At 42.4% G+C, this 12,953-nt stretch overlaps 1 protein-coding gene across 1 annotated transcript; it reads right to left on the reverse strand.

The window, feature by feature from the left end:
• Positions 1–5,962: 5,962 nt before the first annotated feature.
• Positions 5,963–9,019, reverse strand: ccl19a.1 (chemokine (C-C motif) ligand 19a, tandem duplicate 1). Its single transcript, XM_060906738.1, has 4 exons — positions 8,785–9,019; positions 8,453–8,576; positions 6,926–7,028; positions 5,963–6,430 (listed from the first exon to the last, which is right to left on the reverse strand). Exons 1-4 carry the CDS (start codon positions 8,858–8,860, stop codon positions 6,401–6,403), a joined length of 333 nt encoding a protein of 110 aa, XP_060762721.1. The 5' UTR covers positions 8,861–9,019; the 3' UTR covers positions 5,963–6,400.
• Between the last annotated feature and the right edge of the window lie 3,934 nt (positions 9,020–12,953).

A 12,953-nucleotide genomic window follows, 5' to 3' on the forward strand; every position in this document is an offset into this window, starting at 1 on the left:
ACCATATGCCGCTTTTCCACTACCAACGCGGCTGAGCCGTGCCGTGCTGAGTCAGGCTGAGTCGAGCCGAGTGGGGCTGTTGGAGTTGCATTTCGACTACAACCGCGCTGAACCGTGCTGGCTGGAAGTGGGTGGACACATTGGGTGGAGTTAGCGAAAGTGGGTGGACGTCAGGTGATGTCGTTTGGCGGCTCAAACAGTGACAACAGTGAGCTTTTAAGCGGTAGTCTCACAACCCGGAGAGTAAACAATAAACATGGAGGACATGGAGTCGTTAGTGTTGCTGGTCTTGGTGCTGTGGCTTGTTGTCACCAACAACGCCAACAGATACTGGCAAGAGCGTATAGATGAGGCGAGGCGCATAAGGCTTCATAATTCTCGTAATTCGTAATTCTTCTTCTTCCGGGTTTACGGTGTTTACAGATCCCAGCGTGCTCGCGGGGCGTGTGTGGGCATGTGAGGACACTCCTCCTCACCAATCAGCGCACAGGGGAGTGTCTGCTCACGCCCCTAGCCTCACTCAGCTCGGTTTGGCTCGCTTCAGCCCCACTCCAAAACCGTGCGAGTTTTGGGGGCTAAGCAGGGCTGAAGCGAGCTGAGTCGTGCTGTTTTTGGATAGTCGAAACGCGAGCCGTGTCGGGCTGAAGTGAGCTGAAGCGAGCTGAAGTGAGCTGAAAAAGGGTAGTGGAAAAGGGCCTATACTGAATCCACTGAAATCTTGATGAGATCAAGATGTATAATAATGAAATTAAAATGTTAGTAAGAATAAGAGAGAGAGAAGCATGCACAGCCTATTAAAACAAATGAGATTAAACAAAAACAGAACAATTCAACACGCTGCGTGTTTAACAGTGTAACAGATAAACTTGGGTTTAAATTCACACTATTTCAATAAAACTAAATTCCTAAAACTATCTTAATTATGCCCAAATGCCAAAATCTTACTTAATCCTGCCTTTAGCAAGATATGAAGAAATATTCGCCATTGTAGTTTCGGGCCTCGCCGTTGGAGCACGTGAGCCGCTCGTGATGGAGGCGTAGAGAACTTTCTGGTCCAGCGGAGCACTTGGGTGGTTCCCGTGGAAAGCAGAGGATTCTTGGTCCGAACTTCAGCATTCGTGAGGAAAAGTCTCTGATCAGAATAAGATGCACAGCGCTTTTGAGTTAAAAAGGATTCAATCGCTTCTTAACTTTTAACCAGGGCTTTGAACCGGTTCAAGGAACGAAAACGAAAACCGGGAACTTTTTCTATTTCACATGGAACAGAAACGAAACCAGAAACTTTATTATTTTTTATGTTCCGGAACAGAAACGCTTATTAAAAATAATGGTAACCGGTTAATACCGGTTTTTATTTCGTTCCTCAAAGTTTCTGTAGCCTACAAATAGTCATTCTTCTCCTGCGCAAGTTTCTATGACCCGCTGGGGTTCACTTCCTGTGTGACGTTCGCTGACTGAATGGAGAGAGCGGGAAGGTGGACTGCTAGTGAGTAATTGCATTACTTAGTGTCTGAGCAAAGAAGAGCCTGAACGATGCAACCTCCCTATTGGCTGTTTGTAAAAATGTATCAGTTGTTGCCCTTCCCACGGGAATCATCGCGGGCTCGAGAGACGAGACCTGACGAGTTAGTTCGTTGGTAGCAGAACAAAATGCCTGGACACAAATCGGGTTTTCAGAAAAGGAAAGAAAATAAACGGAGGGTTGAAAATACAAAAAAGGAGGCAGAAAATGCAAAACGAGTTTTAAGGTAGGACAAATGGTTACTTTTTAAGGCAGCCCGCCGTGGCTGCCTGCAGGCTTATTTATTATAGCCCATTTAGTTAAAATAGTTGATATAAAATGTTTATAGTTATAGTTATGTGATGGTTGTCCTGATTTAGACTGGTTTTTTTTGGGGGGGTGCGCGATGTTGCACCCGGGTCCAGATTAGGGCAGAACCGGCCCTGGCTACATTTCAGCTGTAGTTTATGTATGTATGTACTTGCATAGATGTGTACTTCCAATATGGCGCCTAACAAAATCTCGCGGCGCGGTGACGTCATGCGGTAGCCCTCTATAGGGCCTGACTAGCCTTTGGTAACACACTAAACGAATTATCTTTCATTTTTGGCACTTTTTCTGTTTGTGTAGCTGGGAAGACATACTGAGAATCCAAATCGCCAACATTTGAAATAATAATTGTTTTGAATTATTTCTTGTCTTATTTAATGAAGGTTGTAATAGAATTGGCCTATATTTGGCTTAAGCTGGATGAGACAGAGACATAATTTTATAGCCATTTGTTAAACAGCTGACAGGGAACGTAATTAACCGTTCCGGGAACGAAATTTTTTTGTTCTAACCGGTTCGGGAACGTCTATTTAATGGTGGAACCCAAAACCGGAAACGTTAAAATTCCGTTTCTGTTCGGAACGAACCAATAGGAAAAAAATTCCGGTTCAAAGCCCTGCTTTTAACTGCCTGGGCTGCAGTCGTGACATCACTTCTAATACGAATAAACCGGTTGTAACTAAGGTTGAGTTTAAAGATCGCGCTATTCTGGACTTTTACCTTGGCCAGTGGTTAAGCACAGAACGCGCTGGATGGTGAATCTTGCAAGAAGGAAGTGTTTTCGGGTTTGAGAGCATCTCTTTTGTGCGTCTAGATTCCTTGGAATCCGGACACGAGAGACAAAGAGCGGAGCTTCCGCCTGGACTTATGCACGCATGGCGGACTGACGTAGATGATCCCGCCCACGCGTGACGTAGGTCACGCGGGAAAGGACTGGGAGTTGTAGTTCTTAGAGACAAAATGGCGGCATGATACCTACAATATGTTGTCTATGTTCTATTGTGAATGCAAGATCAGCTTTTGACCTCTCATGTCATCACATTATCTCTAGCCACTTTATCCTGTTCTACAGGGTCGCAGGCAAGCTGGAGCCTATCCCGGCTGACTACGGGCGAAAGGCGGGGTACACCCTGGACAAGTCGCCAGGTCATCACAGGGCTGACACATAGACACAGACAACCATTCACACTCACATTCAATTTAGAGTCACCAGTTAACCTAACCTGCATGTCTTTGGACTGTGGGGGAAACCGGAGCACCCAGAGGAAACCCATGCGGACATGGGCAGAACATGCAAACTCTGCACAGAAAGGCCCTCGCTGGCCACGGGGCTCGAACCCGGACCTTCTTGCTGTGAGGTGACAGCGCTAACCACTACACCACCGTGCCGCCTATTTGTGCAGTTGTATAAGGAAATTATTATCTGGTAAGTTTTATTGAGCATCTTTCAGAACCACTGGCAATTCATCTGGAGACTTTGTTTCTTATTCTTGTAGCAAAACACAGCAACCTTCATTATGTTTTTGGTCTGATATGTAATACGGTGCTTTCTTTACTGACTTACACTCTGGGGGGGGAGGGGTAACAGGAGGACAGAGGACGGGAAGGAGCAATAGCCTCGCCTAACAATAAGCAATACTAAGCAATACTGGACAATGTGCAATATAATGTGCAATATAAAGTGCAATATCTCTCCTGCTGGCCCCTCCCCCCTTCCTGTCTTCCCCATATCTTATTCTTTTTATATTTATATATGTAAATACTTAATTTAATTTAATTTAATTTAATTTAATTTAATTTAATTTAATTTAATTTAATTTATCTAGAAGATTTTTGTCTATTTTCTATTCTCTATTTATCTGTAATGATGCTGCTGGAATCTTAATTTCCCTGAGGGAACCCTCCCAAAGGGATCAATAAAGTTTTATCTAATCTAATCTAATCTAATCTAATCTAATCTAATCTAATCTAATCTAATCTAATCTATAAAAAGTCTCCACACCCCGTTAAAATGATCGGTTTTTCTGATGTAAAAAAAATGAGACCACGATCAATAATTTCAAAACTTTTCCCACCTTTAATGTGACCTATAACCTGTACAATTCAGCTGAAACACAAACAAATCTGTTCGGGGGAAAAACATAAAAAATAAAAAATGTACAATAAGCTGGTTGCATAAGTGTGCACACCCTTAAACTAATACTTTGTTGAAGCACCTTTTGATTTAATTACAGCATTCAGTCTTTTTGGGTCGGAGTCTATCAGCCTGCCACATCTAGACTTGGCAATATTTGCCCACTCTTCCTTGCAAAAGCGCTCCAAATCTGTCAGATTGCGAGGGCATCTCTTGTGCACAGCCCTCTTCAGGTCACCCCACAGATTTTCAATTGGATTTCGGTCGGGGCTCTGGCTGGGCCGTTCCAAAACATTAATTTTCTTCTGGTGAAGCCATTCTTTTGTTGATTTTGATGTATGCTTGGGGTCATTGTTGTGCTGAAAGATGAAATTCCTCTTCATCTTCAGCTTTCTAGCAGACACCTGAAGGTTTTGGGCCAAATTGACTGGTATTTAGAGCTGTTCATAATTCCCTCCACCTTGAGTAAAGCCCCTGTTCCAGCTGAAGAAAAACAACCCCAAACCATGATGCTGCCACCACCATGCTTCACCGTGGGTATGGTGTTCTTTTGGTGATGCGCAGTGTTATTTTTGCACCAAACATACCTTTTGGAATTGTGGCCAAAAAGTTCAACCTTGGTTTCATCAGACCATAACATTTTCCCACACGCTTTTACGAGAGTCTATGTTTTTTTTTTTTTTTGCAAAATTTATCCGGGCCTGGATGTTTTTCTTTGTAAGAAAAGGCTTCCGTCTTGCGACCCTACCCCATAGTCCAGACATATGGAGAATATGGGAGATTGTTGTCACATGTAGTACACAACCAGTACTTGTCAGAAATCCCTGCAGCTCCTTCAGTGTTGCTGTCGGCCTCTTGGCAGCCTCCCTGACCAGTTTTCATCTTGTCTTTTCATCAGTTTTGGAGGGACGTCCAGTTCTCAGTAATGTCACTGTTGTCCCACATTTTCTCCACTTTTTGATGACTGTCCTCACTGTGCTCCATGGTATATCTAATGCCGTGGAAATGTTTTTGTACCCTTCTCCTGACTGATCCCTTTCAACAATGAGATCCCTTTGTAAGCTCTCTGTGAACCCTGGCTTTTGCTGGAGGAGGCAACTGAGTAAATGTCTGAACTTTATTTGGGGTTAATCAGAGTCATTTTAACTGATGGCGGGTGTGAACCCAAAAAGACTGAATGCTGTAATTAAATCCAAAGGTGCTTCAACAAAGTATTAGTTTAAGGGTGTGCACACTTATGCAACCAGCTTATTGTACGTTTTTTATTTTTTATGTTTTTCCCTCGAACAGATTTGCTTGTTTTTTAATTGAATTGTACAGGTTATAGGTCACATTAAAGGTGGGAAAAATTTTGAAATTATTTATTGTGGTCTCATTTTATTACATCAGAAAAACCGATCATTTTAACAGGGTGTGTAGACTTTTTATATCCACTGTACAAACATTTTTCTGTAACATTTAATTTTGTGCTGGAAAAGTAATGTTTGGAAACCTATAGCAAAGTTTGTACTAAAAAAATAGGGTGCCTCAGACTTTTGCACTATACTGTAGGTTAACTAAGATATAGATGAATTCTGTTAATATACAATACATAATATATGTATCGTGTTATTAAGAGCAGTTGATATTGCTAACATGACATTTCTTTCACAAAAAAATAAGCATACAGTGATGCAAACAATATGTTTGTAACTAAAATAATGTTTATTTTGTGATTATTCATGTGCTTTTTTCATAACAGTTCATGATATAAGTCAGTACTAGAAGGACGTTAATTAAATGATAAAATAAATAAAAAATAATGATTAGACAAAGATACACGAACAATCTTTAAGCTTAAATAATTTTTTTTAGCCCAAAATACACAGACCATGTCATTAACAATATGTGCTATCATTGCTATAAGGCTCAAGATCAGCTTTATTCACCAGACTTTCTTCTACACCACCACTTTTTCAGATACAAAAATCCAGTTACATAAAGAAAATGGACATTAATTTTTACTTCTGCTCGTTTACTTTATTTCATTTCTTATGTAAGCTAGTGTAAAAGACAGAGAGCTGAGAAATGCCCTTATCTTGCTTTTTAATCATTTAAATCATTGCTTGTTTTACCTCTGATTAAAGCAACAGTAATATCATCAGTAACATCAGGAACATATGGTCAAGATATTTGGTGGAAAGAAGATTCCCGGTCATCACAGTTTAAGAGAACGTCAAGGTATTTAAAAAAAAAAAAATCAACAAGAACTTGAAGTAATACAAAAGTTCAGATACATTATAATGCAGAGAATATTTAAATCATGTTGTCACAGGAAACAGTATAGCATTGAAATTTAGCTGTTTAGCTGCCATGATGTCGAAAACATCACCTTCCAGCTTTGTTCATCAGACCACCTGGGTGGGTGTGACGGTATCGCTGTTCTCCCGAGCAACCTAAGCGTTCATGCTTTGACAGAGATTGTTCTGCAATTCCAAAACAGAGAAAGAGAAGAGAATCAACTAAGAATCTGGTTTGTAGTCTGTGGTTTTACGTGTAGTGGTTTCTCAGTGCAGCTCCACAGAAAATTCCCCAGTGTTGAATTAACACTTTCTGAGTTAATTTGCATGCAATTGGACATACAGTATATCAACACAGTAGAGTGTGAAATCAACACTCTGGTTGTTAATTCAACACTGGGGATTTTACTGTGTAGTTGAGTCAGATTCGCACCAAAACAAATAAAACCCAAGACGTCATTCATTTCAACAACGAAGCAAATGTATTGTCACGCTGAGCTGATGTTAATGTGTGTTCTTATTGACTAATGAGTCATTCATATATTTTATTACTCTAGAATGAGGCAAATATAACTTTTACAAACACAATAAAAGAAATAAAAATGATTCATGACCATGACATGCAAAAGCTACAATCTCATACACTGATATCACTTCAAACAAACTTATAATATACAGTACCTTGGATTTCTTCATTGCTCTGGTGTCCACTGCTTTCATCAGGTCTTTGACCCATTTGGCTTCATAGGGAGCACAAAGATCCCGGCCTTTTCGAGTTCGGAAGCTGAAAGCACAAATACAAACGAGACCGTTGATGACGGCGTAGCTCACTCCGGCCCTGTCTAGTCCAGAAGGAACGATCTAAAGTGGGCCACTTTGCGCAATAAATGTTGCAAGCTGTATACATTATATACAAGTGATATATGGAAGCTGTATACGCCCTGGGAATACCGACCTATTTGCCAGAAAGTATCCAAAATGATGAGGAATTGACCGAGAAGAAGCAATTTTTGTTGAACTTCTCATTAAGGCTTAATTAGTTCATAACTTCATTAATAATTGTAATTAGGCAAATCTGGATAGAAGTTATATGCACCCTAGGTACCCCTACCTTCGCGCCAGAAAGAATCAAAATCGGTGAAGAATTGAGGGAGAAGAAGCGATTTGTGTGGAAACTGCTGGTTAGGGATTGATTAATTACTCCATATCTTCATTATTAATTGCAATTATGCAAATTTGTGTAGAAGCTATATGCACCCCAGGCAGACCTACCTTCCTGCCAAAAATAATAAAAATCGGTGAAGGATTGAGAGAGAAGAAGCAATTTTTGTGAAATGTGGACGACGACGGATGGACGACAGATGTTGGACAACACGTGATGGCATAAACTCATCGCCTGTTGGCCGGATGAGCTAATAATCATTGTTTACTGCTACTTTTGTGGCTGTAATGACAGAAGCACTTGAGTTTATAAAGACGTTCTTCATAAAATACAGGAATAATCGCTCTAGTTAAACGTGCAGTCTGAGGTGGCACAGTGGTGTAGTGGTTAGCACTGTTACCTCACAGCAAGAAGGTTCCATTTTCGAACCTCACGGCCAGTGAGGGCCTTTCTGTGTGGAGTTTGCATGTTCTCCCCGTGTCTCTGTGGGTTTCCTCCGGGTGCTCCGGTTTCCCCCACAGTCCAAAGACATGCAGGTTAGGTAAAATACCCAGCCACTGGGGTTGTACAAGACAGTGCATACTTGGTGCCAGTCCCAAGCATCAGGAAGGGCATCCAATATAAGACTTGCGCCAAATCAAATACACGGAACAGATCTGCTGTGGTTACCCCTGACAAACAGGAGCAGCCGAACAAAAAAGACGTTCAAAGGTGCAGTCTGTGAACTCAAAATTTAAACATATACAGCACCTCCTTTATTGTTCTTCACCCTCCCCTCCAAAAAAACATGTGCTTAGACTAAACACAAATGATTAACGCAAGAAGCAGAGCTTTCTGAATTGAGACGAGTCCTTGTACTAACTGGTTGCACATTGGTTGTCCATTCTTTTGCTTTTCTCTCGTTTATAGCCCGATGCACTACAGAGCATGGAGTCCCTTCTCTCAACGGGTTTTAATGAGAGTTTTGAAAAGATGATAAAAAGGTGTACTCACTTAAGAATCACTGAGTGTGAACCTTTAAATGTCAACGTGCCTATGATACTCACATAACAGCATCGATGGAGCAGCCGTCACCTCTGCGTTGTTCACGGTAGCACGAGACGATGTGCTTTGGGATGTAATAAGGGCTGACCTTCAAACAGCAGTCCAGGGCTTGCCCTCCAAGAGACACTAAATGAGTGAGAGGAATTACAGAGATTAGGAAAATTTTCTAAAAGAAGGTCCAGGATGCTGATTAATTTGCCAAATTTACTAAGCAAAATGACCATTATGACTTATGCATATTGCTGTCCAGGTTTGCTATACAGCCAACACACACACAGTCTTTGAATCATCTAAAAGCCAGATACTACAGAAGAATAGATAATTCAAAACTAACCATCCACGCTGATGCTCAGGATGACTGCAGTGATCCAAACACACACGCACAGACTGAGAAAGTTACATCGAGCCATTGCGGTCAGAGGGTGAGTCTCACACGTGCTGTTCTGCACTGATTTCAGATCCTACTGCTTCTGTTAAGGATGTTAAATCTCCTCCTCCTGGACTTCCCTCTCTCTCTCTCTCTCTCTCTCTCTCTCTCTCTCGCTTGCTCTCTTGTGTTCTCTCTTGTCTTCTTCTTGTTCTGTTGCATTGGTTTTGTTTCACCCATTTTATAGCAGAGCTTTAGGTTTCGTTTAGTCAAATGGGAGATTCCCAGGTCATACCAGAGCAAAGGTCATGGTGAATGATGGACTTGTCTGCTTTTTAAATAGAGTGTTTGTTCATGGATTTGTATCTCAGTATGCAAACACTAAATATTCAATATCGATGTAGTATAAAAATTCCAGTCTCTGTCTCTTGCTCATACACACTCAAACAAACATATTGACTACTTTCACATTATCCATAATGCCTTGCAGCTTGGGGGGAAACCAGGTGCTGTATTTGTTTACTAAGTCAGATAACCTCAGTCGTTTCTTCGAATTCACATGGGGAAAAATGACTTTTCTTGATTTAAAGTTTTACAGAATACCTAGAGAAGTTAAGCGTCGAAAAGCGTCATTAGACAGAATTCACCGTCCAAATTTTACACCGACAGACAACACGCGACTGTGTTCTGCACACTTCGGTGGTGGAGTAAAGTCTGATGATCCGAGCCACGAAGCTGACAACCGGTCTGTCTTTGTGTTCAGTCATAAAAAGTGCGAAAACCAATAAACAAAGACAAGTCAAAGAACTGAAAAGGATGACTTTATTGAAGGATCAACTCCTAAAACAAAGCACAAATGATGCAATGTAAGTAAGCTGACATGTACTTCCCCTTTTAGTGTTTATGTAGGTGGATCGATTGTAGTATTTGACTGTGTCGTCCTAACAGCTTCCTCTAACAGCCCAAAGATTGTCGCAATCTGGTAGCATATGAGCTCAAATCAGAGTGAAGGAAATCAAAATCAGCTTAAACTTAAAAAATAAATTTGACCGTTCTGCTGTGTTTACAGTACTTACCTGACTGAGTGAATTCCTTGCTTGAATTCTCATGCACGAAGCGTTTTGTGGTTTTTCTTACGGCTTTCTCGTCGTAACCAGCAGCTGATTTCTCATCTCATCTCATTATCTCATTATCTGTAGCCGCTTTATCCTGTTCTACAGGGTCGCAGGCAAGCTGGAGCCTATCCCAGCTGACTACGGGCGAAAGGCGGGGTACACCCTGGACAAGTCGCCAGGTCATCACAGGGCTGACACATAGACACAGACAACCATTCACACTCACATTCACACCTACGCTCAATTTAGAGTCATCAGTTAACCTAACCTGCATGTCTTTGGACTGTGGGGGAAACCGGAGCACCCGGAGGAAACCCACGCGGACACGGGGAGAACATGCAAACTCCGCACAGAAAGGCCCTCGCCGGCCACGGGGCTCGAACCCGGACCTTCTTGCTGTGAGGCGACAGCGCTAACCACTACACCACCGTGCCTCCCGCAGCCGATTTCACAGTGGATTCTTCTCTGATCAGTGTCAATCTTTCTCAGCTCTTCTGCCGATCTTTTAACTTGTGCAGGTCAGTAATTGTTGGAACACCCGTGTTGAGACACGAAGAAGGCTGCTGACTCACTGTCACCCAAAGTAGAGATGTTCAAAGCGTTTGATACGATATTTACAACTGCTTTTTTATCGATTGATTTCTCAAAGTCCACAGAAAAGGCTTTGCAGGTTTCTTTAAGCTTTGGTTTAGTTCGTTTTGACACTTCCTTGAAGGTTTCAGGGAGATTTAAATTTGAAAGATTACTGTCAGTGTGCAACGCCATGTTGTTTTAGTTTATTTATATTTTGGTTACCTGACGAGGTGCAAAGCATTATGCGTAATGTGAAAGTAGTCAGTACATGAAGGCTAGCCTGGCTGACTCATTCAATTCCGCAGAAAAACTACTGTCACACAAACTGCTGAAAAAGTTAATTATAGAAAGGTGTCAGAGCACACAGTGCATCACAGCTTGCTGGAAAGTCGCAGACCCGTCAGAGTGCCCATATTCACCCCTGTCCACATACAGTAGGCATGAGAGCATCAGAACTGGACCATGAAGCAATGGAAGAAGGTGGTCACAAAAATTGTTCAGGAATAGTTTGAGGAGCATGACAAAGAGTTCAAGGCGTTGATTCGATCTCCCAGTTCCCCACATCTCAATCCCATCAAGCTTCTGTGGGATGTACTGGACAAACAAGTCCTATCCATGGAGGGGCCTCATAAAGTCTTCTTTCTTTTATCTTCTGCTTGTACTTTGAGGCGTCGTAGGGAGTTGGAGATGCCGGTCAAAGGCTTGGTGGGCAGCTTCTGTAGTAGACAGGTTGTAGGTTCTGAGGGTTTCCCTCATGCCATCAATCCAGCGTTTGCAAGGCCACCCTCGAGCTCGGGTCTCTGAGCTCCTTTTGTTGCGGGCTCTAAAAGCAGGATGATGGATTAGCATCCTATTGAGATGGCCATTTGATACATTGTTGCCCAACCCCTCGTCCATCGTCGTGGGAGGTGGAAACGGTTTGTTAGCCAGTTTGTTTCCCAGCAAACCGGCTAAAGGGACTCTGGTGAAACTTCGACTGGCCTAGCAAGCTGGAAGTCAAGTCAAGTTTATTTGTCTCACGCTTTTAACAATAAACATTATCACAAAGCAGCTTTACAGAATTTGAACGACTTAAAACATGAGCTAATGTTATCCCTAATCTATCCCCAATGAGCATGCCTGTGGTGACAGTGGTGAGGAAAAACTCCCTCAGACGACATGAGGAAGAAACCTCAAGAGGAACCAGACTCAAAAGGGAACCCATCCTTATTTGGGCAACAACAGACAACATGACTATAACATTAACAGTTTTAACAAGAAGTCAGTTTCGTTGATGTTATAACTCTTCATTGATGTAAACTTGAGTGCAAAACTGTTCATGACAACTTCAGTCCTAAAGTTAGCAAGTCAACTGTAGTCCTCAGCCATAAAAGCATTACTGTAAGTGTCCAGAGTGTCCTCCAGGTGTGACTTTCAACTGTCCACATGGGGCCGTCCTCCACAGAAGCAATGCGATGAGACTCTAACCAGACATAGGGCACCAGGATGGATCAGGCAGGTCCGAGGAGCAGAAGAGGTCAGCATCTCGATCCCAGGACCGACAGTAACTCAGAGGGACAGATTTTTTTTTTTTTTTTTTTTTTGGGGGGGGGGGGGGGACACAAGTTGTTAGGTATGCCTAATGTCACCTGAATAAGTAGGAACAGTATACATATTGCACTGAGTATAAGCAGGGACGGCGGCACGGTGGTGTAGTGGTTAGCGCTGTCGCCTCACAGCAAGAAGGTCCTGGGTTCGAGCCCCGGGGCCGGCGAGGGCCTTTCTGTGCGGAGTTTGCATGTTCTCCCCGTGTCCGCGTGGGTTTCCTCCGGGTGCTCCGGTTTCCCCCACAGTCCAAAGACATGCAGGTTAGGTTAACTGGTGACTCTAAATTGACCGTAGGTGTGAATGTGAGTGTGAATGGTTGTCTGTGTCTATGTGTCAGCCCTGTGATGACCTGGCGACTTGTCCAGGGTGTACCCCGCCTTTCGCCCGTAGTCAGCTGGGATAGGCTCCAGCTTGCCTGCGACCCTGTAGAAGGATAAAGCGGCTAGAGATAATGAGATGAGATAAGCAGGGACTCCGGCAACTAACTATTAGTTAGTTTTGTGAGCAATTTGAAGTGGATCTTCAAATTGCTCACAAAAATACAAGGAGGAGGAAACAGATGGATCAAAACAGAACTCAAACTGGTTTAATACCCAGGCAGAAAAAGGCCTCGCAAATTGACCTGTGACTTAAAAAAAGTCCTGTGACTTAAAAGATTTGTTGCTTGGTCCCAGATACCATAGGACACCTTCAGAAGTATAGTTCTTCTATTTCATGCAATTATCCAATCCAAGAATTGTTGGTGAAAAAATAATAATAGACTTTATTTATTTTCAGAAGGTTAATAACCAGTTTAGCTCACACTAATTTCACATTGGGTCTTCAAATATATCTGGCTTGGGACCAGTATTAAGAATGCAC

Source organism: Neoarius graeffei, chromosome 24 (genome assembly GCF_027579695.1).
Source record: "Neoarius graeffei isolate fNeoGra1 chromosome 24, fNeoGra1.pri, whole genome shotgun sequence".
NCBI lineage: Eukaryota > Metazoa > Chordata > Actinopteri > Siluriformes > Ariidae > Neoarius > Neoarius graeffei.

Excerpts from the sequence above, each read along its gene's own strand:
- ccl19a.1 (XM_060906738.1), bottom strand. The coding sequence starts at position 8,860 with ATGGCTCGATGTAACTTTCTCAGTCTGTGCGTGTGTGTTTGGATCACT. Across the intron at positions 8,577-8,784 it reads CCTGAGCATCAGCGTGGATG|TGTCTCTTGGAGGGCAAGCC; the intron begins GTTAGTTTTGAA and ends TCACTCATTTAG. Across the intron at positions 7,029-8,452 it reads TGCTCCATCGATGCTGTTAT|CTTCCGAACTCGAAAAGGCC; the intron begins GTGAGTATCATA and ends TTGTGCTTTCAG.